The sequence below is a fragment of the Pseudophryne corroboree genome, chromosome 2, assembly GCF_028390025.1.
Source record: "Pseudophryne corroboree isolate aPseCor3 chromosome 2, aPseCor3.hap2, whole genome shotgun sequence".
Classification (NCBI taxonomy): Eukaryota; Metazoa; Chordata; class Amphibia; order Anura; family Myobatrachidae; genus Pseudophryne; species Pseudophryne corroboree.
This window is the reverse complement of record NC_086445.1, coordinates 162,159,292-162,179,523: the sequence shown is the minus strand read 5'-3', so window position 1 is coordinate 162,179,523 and position 20,232 is coordinate 162,159,292. Positions and strand designations below refer to the sequence as shown.

Sequence of the window (20,232 nt, the reverse complement as noted above, 5' to 3'; positions counted from 1 at the left end):
TCATCTCCCAACGATAGTATTGCTCCTTTGTCTGTTACTGTGGTTGCCAGGAGTAACATCCACTGGCTTGGAACATTCTGTGGTGTTTGCATGTCTGTTCTGCTTTCCCAGTGGCGCACCCAGGGGGGGGGGGGTTCCGAGCACCCAGAAACCCCCCTCCAGCAAAAAAAATAAAAATAAATACATTTTTGTTTTTTTTTTGTTTTTTAGCTGCATGAGTATTATTAATGGCTGTCTAGCGTCCTCTGCAGCCTGCTGTCTTCCTGGTGGCACTTGTAAGTGCTTAATAAAAGTTTACTTTATTTTAATTATAGTACATATATATCCATGTGCATACATATATACACATGTATGTATATGTGTGTATGTATATATATATATATATATACATAAACACACACACACATGATAGATATATACATGTGTATACTGTATACAGTAGACGTGTACTATATATATATATATATATATATATATATATATATATACACACACACATATATATGTGTATATACGGTATATATGTGTGTGTGTGTGTGTGTGTGTGTGTGTGTGTGTGTGTGTTTGTGTGTGTGTATATATATATATATATATATATATATATATATATATATATATATATATATATATTTATTATAATATGTGGATCGGCACTCCCACTGATGGCCACAGTAAGCACCGGTGCCCTCTTGAAACAAATACTTACAAATACGGAAAGGAGGAAGCTGCACTTTGCGTCTTTAAAAAGGCAGGTCCTGTAGATGTGTTGTTGAATACACTTTTTGCCTGCTTCCTCCTTTCCGTATTTTATTTTATATATATATATATATATATATATATATATATACACACACACACTAGTTTTACGGACCCAGCATATACTGGGTCACCTCAGTCCCTTCCCACGTGATTGGCTCCACCCAGTTCTGGAAATCCCCCCCCCCAATGCAAATCCTGCGTTTGCCACTGTTTCCCCCTCGGTATTCAATTGTTATGCACTTCTGTTGTTGCCAGTAGCAACTACTGTGGGTTCGGAGCATTGCTTGTCATTTATGTACCAGTTGATATGTGCCTTATCCAGTCCTGATCCCACTGTGTATTATTACTCCTGCTAGTTACCAGTACCTGCCAGTCCAGTTTAGTCTAGTTCTTGTCTAGTGTGTGCCATCAGTCCAGCTTTAACTCACTCCGTGCCAGGTGGGTGTCTACTCCAGCATATTTCCTTGTACTTGCCCAGCCTCCAATAGTTTCCATGTCCACATTTAGACCTGGGGGCATCTGAGTACTGGGTGCACTTAGTCCACATGGGAAAGGCGGCTGCTAAAGGTGAAGCTTTAGTACGCAGGAGACTTGAGGATTGCTGGGCTTATGCAACACTCTATCCAGATACATTCCCTGGATCGTTTCTATCAACACTCAGTCCAGATATACTCCCCAGATCGTAACACTTTATTTATAAAATGTAAGGTTGAAAGACCTATTGTTACCATGGTAATCCTCTGCAGGGATAATGGAGTCATCCATGTCTGCCTCTCCCAAGACCCTCATCAGCGTTCCAGGTGTATCACGTCCCCACTGCTTCCTGTTTCCTGCTGTATCATTTTCATCATCTTATTAATAGAAATAAAGAGGTGCATCATAAAAGTTAAGACTAATGTACAGGGCTTTGGTAAACTCTCCTCACAAAAATATTTGTTATGGTAAGAACTTACCGTTGATAACGTTATTTCTCTTAAGTCGACAGGATAACATTGGGGATATGATGACGCGACAGCGGATTTGCACCAATCAATCAAAGCTTTCGGCCTCCCAGCATGCAACGGGCCCATCCATATATCCCTGTCTCCTGGCTCAGGAAAATCAGTTGTTTTTCCAAAGCTCAAAGCAGGAGCATCATAGAGAGCCCTAATCAGGCGAGAACAACACACACGCACACCCTTCCGTACAAGAAGGAAGAGGTTAGTGAGTGAAAGGATCCTCAAATCAGGTGCGTTAGGGTGGGATCCCTGTGGACTTAGGAGAAATTACGTTATCAACGGTAAGTTCTTACTATAACGAATATTTATCCGGCAGGGTCCACAAGTTATCCACAGGATAACATTGGGATGTCCCAAAGCAATTTAGTGGTGGGGACGCTCCTGATTGGACAGGAGAATCCTTCGCCAGAATTCAGCGTCCTGAGAGGCAAAGGTATAATGTCTAATGATTGTGTTAAAGGAAGACCATATAGCTGCCTTATATCTGTTCTGCTGAAGCACCACGTTGTGCTGCCCATAATGGACCTACCTTACGAGTAGAGTGAGCAGAGACATTAGCCGGAACACGGAGATCAGCTTGAGAATACTGTATGCTTCTGAAATTTTAATCCGAAGCCACTTCGCCAGTGTCTGCTTATCAGCAGGCCATCCTCTCATGTGAAATCCGCAGATAACAAAAAGTGTGTCTGTCTTTCTGATGGCACTGGTATGATCCACGTAGATGCTTAAGGCATAGACTACATGCAACGTTGCATCTCCCACAGAAAGGTCCGGCCCCTGGAAAGCCGGGACTACAATTTCTTTGTTAAGATGGAATTTAGACACCACCTTAGGAAGATTCACAGATTTGGTTCTGAGAACTGCTCTATCTGGATAAAAAATCAGAAAAGGAGGGCGACATAACAATGCCCCTAAATCTGAAATTCTTCTAGCTGAAGCAATAGCCAGTACTTTAGCTGTCAACCATTTCAAAATGGGACAACTTGAAGGGCCTTTAGGACTAACCTTAAGGCACTGTAGGAGGAACAAAAGGAGGTTGCATCTGCAGCATTCCCTGGAAAAAAGTGCGCATATCCTGTAGGTTAGTAATTTTCCTTTTGGAACCATACAATCAGTGCTGACACTTGTACTCTCAAGAAGCCATCAGCAGACCTTAGTCCATTCCTGCCTAAAGAAATGCTAAGACTCTGAAAATTTTGAAAACTAAGGTAACATTTCCAGTCACTGCACCATTGAATATAGGTTTGCCATATTCGGTGATAATGCGCGTTAAGGAAGGCTTCCTTACTCTGAGCATTTTAAAAAATATATTTTAATTACCTGTTGCGAGATCCTCTTGCTTTCAGGATTGAAGTCTCAAGAGCCACGTCGTCAAAGACAGTTGATCCAAGTGCTCATAACAGCAAGGACCCCAAGCCAGTAGATCTGAATGTTGAGGGAGTAGGAATGGAGCATTAATCGACATCCTCTGCAGATCTGTGTAACACTGCCTTCTGTACCAAGCCTGAGCTATTAGTATCACGGTACCCTTAACCTTGTCTTACCTTTTTGCATCACCATGGTTTACCGGGCGATTGGTGGAAACGCATGAGCCAGACGAAAGTTCCATCTCATCGATAGGTCATCCTACAAAGGTCAATCAGTGATCCTTTGTTCTTGACCTGTATGCGGAAACTTTGTTGTTCTGACGGGACGCCATGAGATCTATCTCCGGTAACCCCCATTGTCTACCACAGTTTGAAAGACTTTGGAGTATAAAGCCTATTCGTGCATGAATGGCGTGTCTACTGAGAAAATCCGCTTCCCAGTTTAGGACTCCCGGAATGAATACTGAAGACAAGGATGGATAATGAAGTCCGGCCCACCTTAACGTGTGACATACCTTCTTCATTGTGTTTTGGCTGCAAGCTCCTCCCTGATAGTTGAGGTATGCTACTAGCATTGCAATGTCTGAGCGGATTGAAACTGGTTTCCCCTGAAGGATGTTCTTTGCCTGAATAAATGCTATATATATATATATATATATATATATATATATATATATATATATATATATATATATATATATATATATATATATAGCCCAAAGTTCCAATATATTTATTGGCAGGCAACTTTCTTCCTTGGTCCACTGCCCCTGGAAACAACTCCTTCTTGACACTGCTTCCCAGCCCTGAAGGCTGGCATCCATTGTCAGAGTTTCCCAATCTAATGTCCAAAGGAGCCCTTTGTCTAGATAAGATGTCTGTAGCCACCAGGCTACTGACCTCCTAACTTCCAGAGGAAGACTATAATCTGTGCATTTATTATCTGATGAAAACCATTCCACTTGGAAAAGATCAGACGTTGCAGATGTATCGAGTGAAACGGAGTATACTCCATCCTTAAATGACTTTTGGATATTTTGTTCAGAGGTAAAATTACTCACTGAATACCCAATTCTAACACAGCCTCCAAGTGAGTCATCCGTTGTGACGGAACCAGAGACGACTTTGCCCAATTTGAGCCAACCGTATCTATGTAAACAGGCTATTGTCTGTTGCAGATGACACTGAAGCCATTCCCGAGACAGGATTAATAAATTGTCGAGGTATGAAAAAAATGCTTATTCCCTACTAATGGAGATAAGATGCCATCACCACCATAATTTTGCTGAATACACACTGAGAGCTGTGGTCAGTTCAAATGGTAGGGTCTGAAACTGAAAATGATGCTGGTGGATAACAAACCTGAGAGAGCATTACTGATAAGGCAGTGCTATAGGAACATGTAGGTAAGCATCCCGGATATCCAGTTATACCATAAGATCCTCCAACTCCCTGGCTAAAATAATGGAACATAAAGTCTCCATATGAAAACCGAGGCACCCAAATGTTCTTGTTCAGTGTTTTGAAATTGAGTATAGGCCGGAACGACCCATTTGGCTTCTGGACTAAAAACAGGTTGGAATAAAAACCTTGTCCTCATTGTGCAGGAGGAACTCTAATTATCACTCCTGACTAAAGCAACTTCTGAACTGCCTCTTGCAAAGCCCTGGCCTTTATTTCCTCTGAAGACGGGCTGGTACAAAACCTTTGAGGGTGTTTCTTGAAATCAAATGCATAACCGTGAGATACCACTTCTTGCACCCAGGCATCTGTAGTAGACTGCTGCCAGATCTGTGCAAACTGAAAAAATTGGCCTCCCACCCTGGGTTCCCCAGGTGGAGTCCCGCACCATCAGGCTGATGGCTTATCTTCTGATTTGGAAGCCGGTCCTCTGGTAGTCCAATACTTTTTAGTCTTACCAGACTTATTGGATTGGGACTGTTTGCCATCACCCTTTCCTTTTGCTTTTCCCTTGATTCTGAAAGGGCCAAAAAGCTGGAATCCAGGCTCGAATTTGTGTGTGGAATGAAACTTCACTTTCTTGGAGTCTACTTCTGACTCCAAATTACTGTTTAATTCTTTACCCAAAAAGAATATCTCCAGTAAAAAAGGTTAAGACTCCAGAACCTTCCTGGATTCTGAGTCGGCTTTCCATGTACAAAGCCAACCCGCTCTGCGAGCTGCTACTGGTGAAGCTGATGCCTGAGAGACAATTGTACCCATATCCAAGGGCGCTTCCATAAACATTGCTGCCTGTTTGATATGTGCAATATGGGATTTTTGCTCTCTAGATGCCATTGAAAGGTCCTCCTCCAATGCATCAGCACAGGCTGCCACTGCTTACGCCATCCAGGCTGAAGCCATAGCTGGTCTTATGATTGCCCAAGACCAGGGAAAAAAATGTTTTTTCGAAAACCATAGACTCTCCTATCCTGACATCATTTATTGATGTTAAAGGCAGAAGTAATGTAGATTTTCGCACCAATCTAATGACATGCGTATCTACTTTGGGAGTCACCTCCCTTTTTTTAAATGGTCCCCAGCTGGAAGTTGGAATTGGAATTCCATTTCCTTGGAATTCTAACTTCTAACTGGGCGTAACCCAAGCCTCTTGCATAATTTCCCAATGAAGATGGACTGATCAGCTGAGCTGAGGCCTTCTTCCTCGTCTCTATATCCTCCGACGAGTCTTCATCTGAAACTTGTGTAGACTGTGAAGATGTTGTATCATGTCTATGTGATTTACTTACCACCGGCCTTTTAGCCTGCTTTTGTGGAGAGGCTGGTGGATATGATAACCCCAGGAGTAATGTTGCGTGTAAAGGTTAATAGGGTAACCTATCCCTGGTATAGGAGCTGGCGTTATCCGTCAGCTATACTGGATAATGGGGGTGATTCCGAGTTGATCGTAGCCCTGCAAAATTTTGCAGGGCTACGATCATGACCAGCACAGGCCTATCCCACCCCGCATGTCCGTGCCACACACCCCCAAAACCCACCCCCCGGATAAGTGCAAAAGCATTGCATGGCGGCGATGCTTTTGCACTTTAGGAGTAGCTCCCGGCCAGCGCAGCTTTAGCGTGTTGGCAGGGAGCTACTCGTCGCCCCCGTCTCGCAGCGGCTGCGTGTGCCCCCGCATGGTCCGGCCACGCCTGCGTTATAGACACAGAGAACACCTGTCCATTACGGACACACAGACACAGAGAACACCTGTCCATTATGGACACAGAGAACACCTGTCAGTGCGATGAGGAAGAGAGATCTCACATACAAGGTATGTGCTATAAAATCAAAGGGGAGCTAAAATGAGACAAAGGGGGCAGTATACAAGCAAAAGGCATAGAGCAGAACCATCCTCTAGACAAAAAAAAAAAAGCTTAAACTGGAAATATCATTCCTTCTAAGGGGTATAGTTACTGAAGTGTGGGTTTATAGAAGTAGAGATTTCGCAGATAGCAATCAGATTCTACTTATAGCCTAGAACGTGCTAGATAAATTCGAAGCATCTGATTGGTTGCTATGGGCAACATCTCCACTTATATAAGCCCGCACTTTAGTAAATATACCCCTTGGAATCTGTCTACCCTGATTTGGGGGTAGTAAATGTGAAAAATGTAAAGAACATATTCATTTTCTGGCAACAAAAAAAGTCTAAGGCGTCCATTTATCAAAAGTAGACATTTTTCGCAGGATTTAGGGGTTTTGCCTATTTATCAAAACCCCCTACAGCCAAAGATATATATATATAGATATATATATATAATAAAAATTCATATTGTTAGGTTTGGTAGACTCACGAACTAGTTCCAGAGTGCGCGCGGGAGCCGGAATGCTGGCTCACACATACGCTGGTGGACACCTTCCTGGCCAGTGTCGGTGGGACACAGAGCATCCCATTACTGCCCAGGGGACCTGTTTTTTGAAAAACAGCAGAAAAGAAGATATTCTATCACTGCAATGAAGGATCTTAATTAATAGACCCCTAAGATAGTGATTTTATTTGTCTTCAGGGGCTTTGTCATATAGGATTTAGTTATTCCAATTTTAACAAATAAACAGGAGGCAATACTGAAGCTCACAGAGACCTTTCATCTCCATGCAGAGATTCCAAGTCAGCAAACTGGTAGCTAATAAAACCCTATTGTTGATTTTACAGCTAAAAGTCTGTTTTATAAGAGAGTGACACAAAGATAAAGGAAGGTGTAAAGAAACAGTATTTTGTTTTAAATAGTGACTGAATCCTCACCATGGGCTGTGGCGGCAACAGTATTATACACCGATGTGATGTCGGCAGCCATCAGATTACCAAGAAGTGTCTGAGGCTCTCTAGGTGTCCACTGCTTTCTGCCGCCTGCTGGCTTCTGGGCCAGATTCCCATCATCTATAAGATAACAAGAGTAGAAATATATTAGACTGTAAAGAGAAAGAGACATGTCTACAATAGATGGTCACAGCATTAGCACACATCCAGATGGACACTTTTGTTTGTTTAATATATCCATAACAATTCTGACACCGCCGAAGGAAACATTCCTGTGACACCTCTCCATGCACTAGAATAAGATATTAAATTATCTGTATGTAGCCTGACAGAATACATCTATTGTGTGTTTAATGCTGTCACAGGATTTATATACACAGCACAAAAATAGTATTTTATTATTATTTTTCCCATTAATAGACTTTTGTGAAGATTTTCAAAACTTTTGGGGTACAGAAAAAAAAAAAGAGGGAAAGGGTGGGAGTACAAGGGGAGGGGGCACATTCCAACACATCAGTAGGCATAGGGTACAGTTAGGGTGACATACTGTATGGTAAACAAATGTCAGAACTACTAGCCTTTGAGAGAAGGAGAGTAGACATCTAATTAGTGAGCATATGACACGGAGACAACTTTGTCAGTAGGGGGGAGGAGGTTCATTGAGGATACTTGGAGTAGTGAGGTGTCAGCGTTAGAACCTGGGGAAGAACATCATCCTCCCCAGTGATGTACATATGCCATGGATACCACTGAATCGAAGGCGGACATGAAATACGGGGCACCCACAGTTTCCATTTCAAAATAGAAATACATTTTTGAAACCGGAATGTTCCAGTTTGAGCAATGGCAGCTCGAGATGCTATGAAGATATGGAAAAGGGCATACTGACTAGCTTTAGGAACCACGTGGGGGTACCAATGGAGGAGTGCAGCAACCAGGTCAGGGGTAATAATAGTTTCCAGAACCTTAGACGCAAGACCAAAGGCATCCTTTCAGGAGGACAGTAGGATGGGGCTGGACCACAATACATGCATAATATTACCTTCCAAGACCACACTGCCAGCAGCAGAACTGGGGACAGACAGGCCACATTTTGTGCAGTTTGGTGGGAGTGAGGTAAAGCCTATTAAGCCGTTGAATGTGCATTTTAGCTGATTGGAGCATTAAGAAATACTAAGGAGGACATTTACTAAGCAGTGATAAGAGTGGAGAAGTGAGCCAGTGGGGAAGTTGCCCCATCAACCAACCAGCAGCTCTGTATAATTTTTTTAGTATGCAAATTATAGGTGTTACTTCAGTGCTGATTGGTTGCCATGTGCATCTTCTCCACTGGCTCACTTCTCCGCTCTTATCACTGCTTAGTAAATGTCCCCCTAAATGAGAGAAAAACATTCTTATTGTTTAGGTGACAGAGTTTGATTTAGGTCTAATTCCCACAGCACTTATTAGAGATAGGGGATTGAATGGAACCATGCTACAATGTAACGGAACCGTTGGAAGTCCCCAAGGAAAGCATGGGCAAAAGTGAAGCTGCCGGCAGGTGCAATGAGTTACTGGCCATAGACTCTGTATGCACCCATTGCTCACTTTGGAGATATTTGTAGAGCGGAGGTCAAACCACTCTGAGGTGATCAAATAAGAGGACAGCATAAGGGAAAAATAAATCCAGGGCCATATTAATGTATAGGTACACTGGGCAGCTGCCCAGGGCCCCACAATTCTAGGGGCATTTGAGCAGGGGTGGGAGGTGGTCATACAATCAGAGCAGTGAAGTAGTATTCTCTACCTGCCTCCCAGCCTGCAGGCAGATAATGAATAGCTATCAGCATGATGACTGGTGGATGGCTGGAGCTACCCAGAAATCAGAATGCTGAAGATAAGATATTCACTGTATGGAAGCATGTGAAGAGAGGCATGTTATGATTTTGTATTATTATTGGTCCCCTCGAATGGATGGTTAGGGGCCCCAGTGCATTGCTTTCCCAGGGCTTACAATGTTGTTAAGACGACCCTCAATAAATCCATTAGACTATGTATTCATCTGAGGCGCCAACCTGCAAGTTTTAAGTAAGGAATACGTTTACACAGAGCTTTGTGTATTAAGTTCCTGGTCAGTAATTAAAGGTCACAATGGGACTGTAGGCTGTCCCACACACGCAGGGCATCAGTGATTGTGCAAGGGGTCCACTGTAGTTTATATTTTTTCTTTATGTATTTATAACTTTGCTGGTAAGAATTATATACTTATATACAGGATGCAGTTAGGATCCCGGAAGTCAGAATGCCGACGCCAGAATCCTGGCACCTGCCTGAATAGTGACTCCGGCATTCCAACAACTGGGATCCCAAACGCAAGTATCCCAAGGAGGTTAGGGTTAGGCTGCAGTGGGAGAGATAGGTTTGGGCTGTGGAAGGGAGGGTTAGGCTTAGGCTTTGGGAAAGGAGGGGAGGGTTAGGGTCAGGCTGCAGTCAGCGGAGGTTAGGGTTAGGCTGCGGGGAGGGAGGGTTAAGCTGTGGGAGTGGAGGGTTAGGGTCAGGCTGCAGCCAGCGGAGGTTAGGGTTAGGCTGCGGGGAGAGAGGGTTAGGCTTAGGCTGTGGGAGGGGAGGGTTAGGGTCAGGCTGCAGCCAGCGGAGGTTAGGCTGCGGGGAGGGCGGGTTAGGCTGTGGGAGGGGAGGGTTAGGGTCAGGCTGCAGCCAGTGGAGGTTAGGGTTAGGATGCAGATGGGGGGAGGGAGAGTTAGGCTTAGGCTGTGGGAGGGGAGGGTTAGGGTCAGGCTGCAGCCAGTGGAGGTTAGGGTTAGGATGCAGATGGGGGGAGGGAGAGTTGGGCTTAGGCTGTGGGAGGGGAGGGTTAGGGTCAGGCTGCAGCCAGTGGAAGTTAGGGTTAGGCTGCGGGGAGGGAGGGTTATACGGATAAGGAGGATTAGGGCTACCTACTTCCTGCACCCCTGTCTGGATTTCAAACAGTCGGGATGACTGTGTCAGTATTCTGACCACCCGCATCCCAGATGCTGGGATCCCATACCAAACCCCTAACAGCTACAGTACAAGTACTATGTTATAATGACACATGCCGATAATGCATGTTTCTCTAACGTCCTAGTGGATACTGGGGACTCCGTAAGGACCATGGGGATAGATGGGCTCCGCAGGAGACATGGGCACTTTAAGAAAGAATTTAGGTTCTGGTGTGCACTGGCTCCTCCCTCTATGCCCCTCCTCCAGACCTCAGTTTGATACTGTGCCCAGACGAGCTGGGTGCTTTTCAGTGAGCTCTCCTGAGTTTGCTGAGAGAAAGTATTTTGTTAGGTTTTTTATTTTCAGGGAGCTCTGCTGGCAACAGACTCCCTGGCGCCCTGGGCAGCATTTGGGACCTCTTTTGGCAAAGTTAAGCATATATACAGCTGGGCACTGTATATATGTATGAGCCCCCGCCAAAAAATTGCATATTTAAGCGGGACAGAAGCCCGCCGCTGAGGGGGCGGGGCTTCTTCCTCAGCACTCACCAGCGCCATTTTTTCTCCACAGCTCCGCTGAGAGGAAGCTCCCCAGGCTCTCCCCTGCAGATACACGGTAGAAGAGGATAAAAAGAGAGGGGGGGCACATAATTAGGTGCAAAAAAGCAATATAAACAGCAGCTACTGGGTTAACATTAAGTTGCTGTGTTATTCCTGGGTTTATAGCGCTGGGGTGTGTGCTGGCATACTCTCTCTCTCTGTCTCTCCAAAGGGCCTTGTGGGGGAACTGTTTTCAGAGAGGGCATTCCCTGTGTGTGTGGTGTGTCTGTACGCTTGTGTCGACATGTCTGATGAGGAAGGCTATGTGGAAGCAGAGCGGGAGCAAATGAATGTGGTGTCTCCGCCGACGGCGCCGACACCTGATTGGATGGATATGTGGAAGGTTTTAAATGATAATGTTAATTCCTTGCATAAAAAGTTAGAAAAAGCTGAAGCCTCGGGACAGTCAGGGTCCCAACCCGTGCCTGATCCTATGTCGCAGAGGCCGTCAGGCTCTCAGAAGCGCCCACTATCCCAAACTGTTGACACAGATACCGACATGGATTCTGACTCCAGTGTCAATTCCGATGATGCAAAGTTACAGCCAAAATTGGCTAAATCCATCCGTTATATGATTATAGCAATTAAGGATGTGTTGCACATCACAGAGGAAACCCCATTCCCTGACAGGAGGGTGCATATGTATGGGGAAAAGAAGCCGGAGGTAACCTTTCCCCCCTCACACGAGCTAAATGAGTTATGTGAAAAGGCTTGGGAATCTCCAGATAAAAAACTGCAGATTTCCAAAAGGATTCTTATGGCGTATCCTTTCCCGCCAACGGACAGGTTACGCTGGGAATCCTCCCCTAGCGTGGACAAAGCTTTATCACGCTTATCCAAGAAGGTAGCCCTGCCATCACAGGATACGGCTACCCTCAAAGATGCTGCGGATCGCAAACAGGAGGTTACCCTGAAGTCCATTTATACACATTCAGGTACCTTACTGAGGCCGGCAATCGCGTCGGCCTGGGTGTGTAGTGCTGTAGCAGCATGGACGGATACCTTATCTGAGGAAATTGATACCCTAGACAAGGATACTGTATTGTTGACCCTGGGGCATATTAAAGACGCTGTCCTATATATGAGAGATGCTCAAAGAGACATTAGTCTACTGGGTTCTAGAATAAATGCTATGTCGATTTCTGCCAGAAGGGTCCTGTGGACTCGGCAATGGACAGGTGATGCCGACTCAAAAAAGGCATATGGAGGTTTTACCTTACAAGGGTGAGGAATTGTTTGGGGAGGGTCTCTCGGACCTAGTCTCCACAGCTACAGCTGGAAAGTCAAATTTTTTGCCTTTTATTCCCTCACAGCCTAAGAGAGCACCGTATTATCAAATGCAGTCCTTTCGATCACAAAGAAACAAGAAAGTCTGAGGTGCGTCCTTTCTTGCCAGAGGCAGGGGCAGAGGTAAGAAGCTGCACAACACAGCTAGTTCCCAGGAACAGAAGTCCTCCCCGGCCTCTACAAAATCTACCGCATGACGCTAGGGCTCCACAGGCGGAGCTAGGCCCGGTGGGGGCACGTCTTCGGAATTTCAGCCACAAGTGGGTTCACTCCCAGGTGGATCCCTGGCCGATAGAAATTGTGTCTCAGGGATACAAGCTGGAATTCGAAGAGATGCCCCCTCAACGATACCTCAAATCGGCCCTACCAGCTTCCCCCCAGGAGAGGGAAATAGTGTTAACTGCAATTCACAAATTGTATCTTCAAGAGGTGGTGGTCAAGGTTCCCCTCCTTCAACAGGGAAGGGGTTATTATTCGACCATGTTTGTAGTCCCGAAACGGGACAGTTCGGTCAGACCAATATTGAATTTAAAATCCCTGAACATATACCAGAAAATGGTTCAAGTTCAAGATGGAATCGCTGAGAGCGGTCATCGCAAGCCTGGAAGGGGGGGATTTTATGGTGTCTCTGGACATAAAGGATGCATACCTTCATGTCCCCATTTATCCACCTCATCAGGCGTACCTCAGATTTGTGGTACAGGATTGTCATTACCAATTTCAGACGTTGCCGTTTGGTCTCTCCACGGCACCGAGTATATTTACCAAGGTAATGGGGGAAATGATGGTACTCCTGCGGAAGCAAGGGGTCACCATTATCCCGTACTTGGACGATCTCCTCATAAAAGCGGGATCAAGAGAGCAGTTGCTGAACAGCGTTGCACTTTCTCTGGAAGTGTTACGGCAACACGGCTGGATTCTGAATATTCCAAAGTCGCAGTTGGTTCCTACGACTCGTCTGCCTTTCCTGGGCATGATTCTAGACACAGACCAGAAAAGGGTTTATCTCCCGATAGAGAAAGCTCAGGAACTCATGACACTGGTCAGGAACCTATTAAAACCAAAACAGGTGTCAGTACATCACTGCACTCGAGTCCTGGGAAAGATGGTGGCATCATACGAGGCCATTCCCTTCGGCAGGTTCCATGCGAGGACCTTTCAATGGGACTTACTGGACAAGTGGTCCGGATCACATCTTCAGATGCATCAGTTAATCACCCTATCCCCCAGGGCCAGGGTGTCACTCCTGTGGTGGCTGCAGAGCGCTCACCTTCTCGAGGGCCGCAGATTCGGCATTCAGGACTGGGTCCTGGTGACCACGGACGCAAGCCTCCGAGGTTGGGGAGCAGTCACACAGGGAAGAAATTTCCAAGGTCTGTGGTCAAGTCAAGAGACTTGCCTTCACATCAACATCCTGGAACTAAGGGCCATATACAACGCCCTACGTCAAGCGGAGACCCTGCTTCGCGACCAACCGGTTCTGATTCAGTCAGACAACACCACCGCAGTGGCTCATGTAAACCGACAAGGCGGCACAAGGAGCAGGGTGGCAATGGCGGAAGCCACCAGAATTCTTCGCTGGGCAGAGAATCACGTAAGCGCACTGTCAGCAGTGTTCATCCCGGGAGTGGACAACTGGGAAGCAGACTTTCTCAGCAGACACGACCTCCACCCGGGAGAGTGGGGACTTCATCAGGAAGTCTTCGCACAGATTACAAGTCGGTGGGAACTGCCACAGGTGGACATGATGGCATCCCGCCTCAACAAAAAGCTACAGAGGTATTGCGCCAGGTCAAGAGACCCTCAGGCGATAGCTGTGGACGCCCTGGTCACACCGTGGGTGTTCCAGTCGGTCTATGTATTTCCTCCTCTTCCTCTCATACCCAAGGTGCTGAGGATAATAAGAAAAAGAGGAGTGAGAACAATCCTCATTGTTCCAGATTGGCCACGAAGGACTTGATATCCAGATCTGCAAGAAATGCTCACAGAGGACCCGTGGCCTCTTCCTCTAAGACAGGACTTGTTTCAACAGGGTCCCTGTCTGTTCCAAGACTTACCGCGGCTGCATTTGACGGCATGGCGGTTGAACGCCGGATCCTAGCAGAGAAAGGCATTCCGGATGAGGTCATTCCTACGCTAATAAAGGCTAGGAAGGACGTGACAGCTCAACATTATCACCGTATATGGCGAAAATATGTTGCTTGGTGTGAGGCCAGGAATGCTCTTACGGAGGAATTCCAGCTGGGCCGTTTCCTTCACTTCCTACAGTCCGGAGTGAATCTGGGCCTAAAATTGGGTTCCATTAAGGTCCAGATTTCGGCCCTATCCATTTTCTTTCAAAAGGAGTTGGCTTCTCTACCTGAAGTTCAGACGTTTGTAAAGGGAGTGCTGCATATTCAGCCTCCTTTTGTGCCTCCAGTGGCACCTTGGGATCTTAACGTGGTGTTAAGTATCCTGAAATCCCACTGGTTTGAACCACTTAAAACGGTGGAGTTGAAATATCTCTCGTGGAAGGTGGTCATGCTATTAGCCTTGGCTTCGGCTAGGCGTGTGTCAGAGTTGGCGGCTTTGTCACATAAAAGCCCCTATCTGGTTTTCCATGTGGATAGAGCAGAATTGCGGACCCGTCCACAATTTCTGCCGAAAGTGATTTCATCTTTTCATATAAACCAACCTATTGTGGTGCCTGTGGCTACTCGTGACTTGGAGGATTCCGAGTTGCTGGATGTGGTCAGGGCTTTGAAGGTTTATGTAGCCAGAACGGCTAGGGTCAGGAAAACAGAGTCGTTGTTTATCCTGTATGCTTCCAACAAGCTTGGTGCTCCTGCTTCAAAGCAAACTATTGCTCGCTGGATCTGTAACACGATTCAGCAGGCTCATTCTGCGGCTGGATTGCCGCTGCCAAAATCAGTTAAGGCCCATTCCTCTAGGAAGGTGGGCTCTTCTTGGGCGGCTGCCCGAGGGGTCTCGGCATTACAACTTTGCCGAGCGGCTACTTGGTCAGGTTCAAACACTTTTGCAAAGTTCTACAAGTTTGATACCCTGGCTGAGGAGGACCTCTTGTTTGCTCAATCGGTGCTGCAGAGTCATCCGCACTCTCCCGCCCGTTTGGGAGCTATGGTATAATCCCCATGGTCCTTACGGAGTCCCCAGCATCCACTAGGACGTTAGAGAAAATAAGATTTTACTTACCGGTAAATCTATTTCTCGTAGTCCGTAGTGGATGCTGGGCGCCCGTCCCAAGTGCGTACTTCTTCTGCAATGCTTGTATATAGTTATTGCTTCAATAAGGGTTATGTTATGGTTGCATCAAGGTTTGACCTGATGCTCTGTCGTTTGTCATGCTGTTAACTGGTTGTTTTCACGTTATACGGTGTGATTGGTGTGGCTGGTATGAATCTTGCCCTGGATTACCAAAATCCTTTCCTTGTACTGTTAGCTCTTCTGGGCACAGTTTCTTTAACTGAGGTCTGGAGAAGGGGCATAGAGGGAGGAGCCAGTGCACACCAGAACCTAAATTCTTTCTTAAAGTGCCCATGTCTCCTGCGGAGCCCATCTATCCCCATGGTCCTTACGGAGTCCCCAGCATCCACTACGGACTACGAGAAATAGATTTACCGGTAAGTAAAATCTTATTATTAACTGTCTCAGATACTGTATATTGTGTTATTTGTACTAAATACCCTAAAACCATTTGAACATCTCCCACTATTATAACCTTTGGGATAAAATTAGCATTTTTAATAGATATATTTAATGACATAAAACGGTTTTTGATAGATATCCTTGTCTTGTACCTAGCTGTCCTTGATCCTCATGTAACTTGTGCCAGTTGTTACCCTCTAGCTTGCTTCCATGATCAAAGGTTAATGTATCGTTGAGAGGATCAGTAACCTGTAAAGAAACGGTAATTTACAATTAATGAGAAGTATGGAATCTATGCTGTCTTACTGCTCAGCTGTGGCTGGTTTATATGCATGTCAATGTGGCCCGCTGATCACCCTATTATCACTAAACTGCTATTTATTCTCCAATGTAGGTATAAGTATATGGTTTTCCCCCAAAATTGATGCCATAATTTATCTCCAGCCTCTGATTTGGAGATTGCTCCAAACCTTTTCCAGCCTCTCTTCACTGGAACCCAACCAGTTTTTATTTCAATGGAAGGATCTAGTGGGTATAATTTAGGGCCGAGAGCACAGCTGTCTTGTTAATCCAACCCTGTATATGAAATGATATACAAATTTAACAAATTTAAATAGAATCATAACATTTGTAGGTTTAGGAATCAGGCTGTTCCCACCTCTTCATCTTCTCTGTTATAGTCCTCTGCAGCAAGGCCATCTATCGGATCCTCTTCTGTGATTTTGTCATTTATTTCAAATTTAATTCCACCCTTTAAAAACACAAAACATAATGTGTTGTTCAAAATAATTGACTCATGTACAAACTATTGGTGGAGTTGCTGGGAGAGTTTTAAATGGCAAAAATAGATTATGGGGATTATGGGGTATAATCAATTGCAGTCGAAAGCTGCCGTCTGTCGGAAAGACAGCAGTTTTCGACTTTTTCTAGGTTGGAAGGGGTTCCGACCTATTCAATACACCCCAGAATTATCCGACAAGTCGGGAATTCTGACTTGTTGGAAAGCACGTGGATCGGCGGAATAGCCGCCAATCCGTGTGCTTCTGTCAGAAATGGGGCCAAAGCCGACAGGTTGTGCCCCCGTTTCCGACCATCTCAATCCGATTTAAAAAAAAGTCAGCTTGAGATGAGGGAGCTGAGAGGAGGAGACGGGGGAAGAGCAGCGGCTACAGCAGTGTAGTAGGAGGATGTGGCACCGCCGCCGCTCACGGCAGTGTCCACCCGGCTCCAGCAAGCGAGGTCCCACTTGCTGGAGCCGGGTAGACGCTGCTGCGAGGTCTGGCGGTGGTGCCACATCCTCCGACTAAGCTGCTGTAGCCGCTGCTCTCCTCCGTTTCCCCGCGGCTCTCCCCAGTCTCCTCCTCCTCAGCTCCCTCATCTCAATCCGACTTTTTTTAAAGTCGGATTGAGATGGTCAGGAATGGCCAAATCCTGTCGGATTTGGACGTTCATTGAATAGCCCTTATCGGATTCATTCCAACAAATGCATGTCGGAATGGATCCAACTTTTATTGAATATACCCCTATGTATTCAGCAGTAAAAAGAGTAGAGAAGTTGCACCAATCCGCTCCTAACAATCATTTTAAAGCCTAAAATTGATAAATGCTACCTCAAAGCTGATTGGTTCTCCACTGGTCCACTCTTATCACTGATTCATACATCAATCCCTATCTTTAAAATCAATTAAATGTGTCATAATTAAAGTATATGTAAGGGGCCCAAAAAACACAGATATATAAAACAAAATATATAAAAGTTCTCATCTCCTTACTGGCCCTACAAATGGTCATATTATTGCATATTATTAGATGCTTTAATAATGGCGGGTGTGGTATAGAAGATGAAATGTAATTAGACGACAGTCAATATGTCGACCCCTTATGGTTGACATGTATTAGGCCAACATGGTCAAAATATCAACATGGTAAAGGTCGACAGGTACAAATTGTTTTTGTCGACACAAAAAGCTTTTTATGTTTTTTAAGTGTAATTTTCTATGTTTAATCATATGTGACCACAATTAGTGCAAACGTATACCCTTGTGGGCTCGCCAAACTTTGGGCAAGATGGCTGGCTCACTACCGCTGTGCTCGGCAGAGGTTACTATTCCCAACCATAGCCCATGTGGATTTTAAATCAAGCAAAAGTTGAAAAATATGTGAAAACCCCCCAAAAACATGTGTCGATCATATGTGTGTCAAGCATTGTCATGTCGACCTTTTGAACCCATCAACCTAATGCATGTCGACCATATGGTGTTGACGTATTGATTCTCAACTTAGACACTGTCGATCTATCATCTGAATACCAACAATGTTACGTGTAATTGGTCTAATATTTGTCAAAACCATCATCCGGTCCAATCAAAGTTTGGTTTTGATCGGATGGAATGTTGGTGAGAAATGAATACCGAAAAACAACAACATCGTTATGAGATGAGGACTTTATCCTGTGTACTCCTACTCTCTGGTCATACATCATACAGAGTAAGTAAACACCGTACTCCTTACTCTGTGGTCATACATCCCATACAATAACCATGTCTTGATGTGAGGCCAAACGTCCCACAGATCTCAGCATGCAGGAGTCATGTTGCGTGATCAGGTCGCAGCTTATAATACTTTTATTTATACGAAGACTCAATAAATAAAAGCATATAGGTTATTGCTCTCCGTGAAATATAAAGGCTACACTGGATCCAGTCTGCATGTATGTGTTCATAGAAATGTAATGAGAGCTATAGAATATTCATCAGTTTCTGTACAACATACAGTACCTTTACTTTATACTTTTCTTCCAATGCTTTTCTTTCTTGTCTGTTTTGCTTTATGATTTTATTTATTTGTTGTTGTTGCATCTCCTTAAGTGTTTATAGAAAGACCAGAATAAGTGTTATTTGTGCTTCAACTTTAGATAATTAATGTGTAGAAAAGTCATTGCTGATGGGCCAAGTATACAGCTACCAACTTGCGTAGTTCTAGAGCAGTGATGGGGAACCTTTGGCACTCCAGCTGTTGTTGAACTACACATCCCAGCATCGTCGGTACAGTTTTAGCATGACCAAATAGCAAAATTGTAGCAGGGCATGCTGGGATGTGTAGTTCAACAACAGCTGGAGTGCCAAGGTTCCCTATCACTGTCCTAGAGCATGAGGCAAATACTAGCAAGTGACTATGGCTGTGAAAAAATACCATCTGCATGAAGCAGGTACACTCCATGTAAAGTGGCTGCATTCCATGTATGTATGTATGTATGTATGTATGTATGTATGACACAAGTGACAGATAGACCACAAGGTCTTCATATCTCATCAGCTGTCTTCTCTTGGGTCTCAACAGCAGATAGTGCTGCAGCCGACCCAAAGCCCACACAGTTTCATGGTTATACCGTTCTGCCGCAGCAGGGTGTTTGTTTTTGTTCTATCTTCCTTCTGTCCCTTTTACCATGTACTCCTAACATTCCGCTCCATTCAGTCTGGTGTCACTATTGTGCATTTGAATGTTTTGTCACTATACATGCAATAAAAAAAAAAAATCACATATAGGGACTGATTCTGAATGGGGAACAAAGTAAACACAGAAGCAAATCTATCTGCACATTATAAATCTTTCCCACCTGCAGTGCAGCGTAGTTTACCAAGGTGCACAGTTACTTGCGCGTTTTAGAATTAGCTGGAAAGTGATTCTTGAAGGTTGGAACAGCATCTCATTGAACATACAGGGGTCACTTCAGTTAGCCATGTGTGCCCAGTGATGTACCATTGCAACTCGGCCCCATCCTAATGATGCATCTTGGATCAGTAATGCAGAAGGAGGTGTGATGCCCCCTACTGCATTACTGTATTAGTGCTATCGCTGATGCTTCTATGTAAGCACCAGCGATAGCTTCTCCATCCACATATGAATCAGGCCCATACTGCATATATCACCCACATCACTAACTCAAGGCCACTGAAGCAATGGGACAGTTGTGTCTATGTACCTACCTCAGTGGGTTCTGTACCATCAGTCTGGTCTTTGGGAGATGGGCCTCCATTATTTCCTGGTTTTACAAGGTATGTTCCATCTGTTGCTTTAGGAGCCGCCTGTGCAAAACATATAATTAATCCTAATCTTCAATATATCTGTATGGTGCCTTGTGTACAATGGTGATAATAAATGCATTGCATAAACAGGTTGGTATTTGACTGTCGTGCTGGCCAGAGATCAGGATATTGACGGGATCCCGACCGCCAGTCACATGACTACATCCCACAAAAACCTAGCATAACACATAGCCTGAGGGTTATAGGTTTGTCATGTTTTATCTACTTAATAGCCCAGATAGAGCAATATCGATTGCTATGCTCCCATCGAAA

The 20,232-nt window shown here is 44.9% G+C and overlaps 1 protein-coding gene across 5 annotated transcripts in view; it reads right to left on the bottom strand.

The window, feature by feature from the left end:
* Positions 1 to 20,232, bottom strand: part of NEK5 (NIMA related kinase 5) — a 129,990-nt gene that overhangs the window by 33,663 nt on the left and 76,095 nt on the right. For 2 of the 5 annotated variants that reach the window (XM_063951938.1, XM_063951937.1), the window contains exons 16-21: positions 19,861 to 19,959; positions 18,652 to 18,735; positions 16,533 to 16,625; positions 16,027 to 16,123; positions 7,371 to 7,505; positions 1,488 to 1,610 (exon numbers count right to left, since the gene is read on the bottom strand). In XM_063951938.1, the coding sequence (XP_063808008.1) occupies positions 1,488 to 1,610; positions 7,371 to 7,505; positions 16,027 to 16,123; positions 16,533 to 16,625; positions 18,652 to 18,735; positions 19,861 to 19,959 (631 nt within the window). The remainder of the gene's footprint in view (positions 1 to 1,487; positions 1,611 to 7,370; positions 7,506 to 16,026; positions 16,124 to 16,532; positions 16,626 to 18,651; positions 18,736 to 19,860; positions 19,960 to 20,232) is intronic. The other 3 variants (XM_063951939.1, XM_063951942.1, XM_063951940.1) reach the window with 3 other exon arrangements.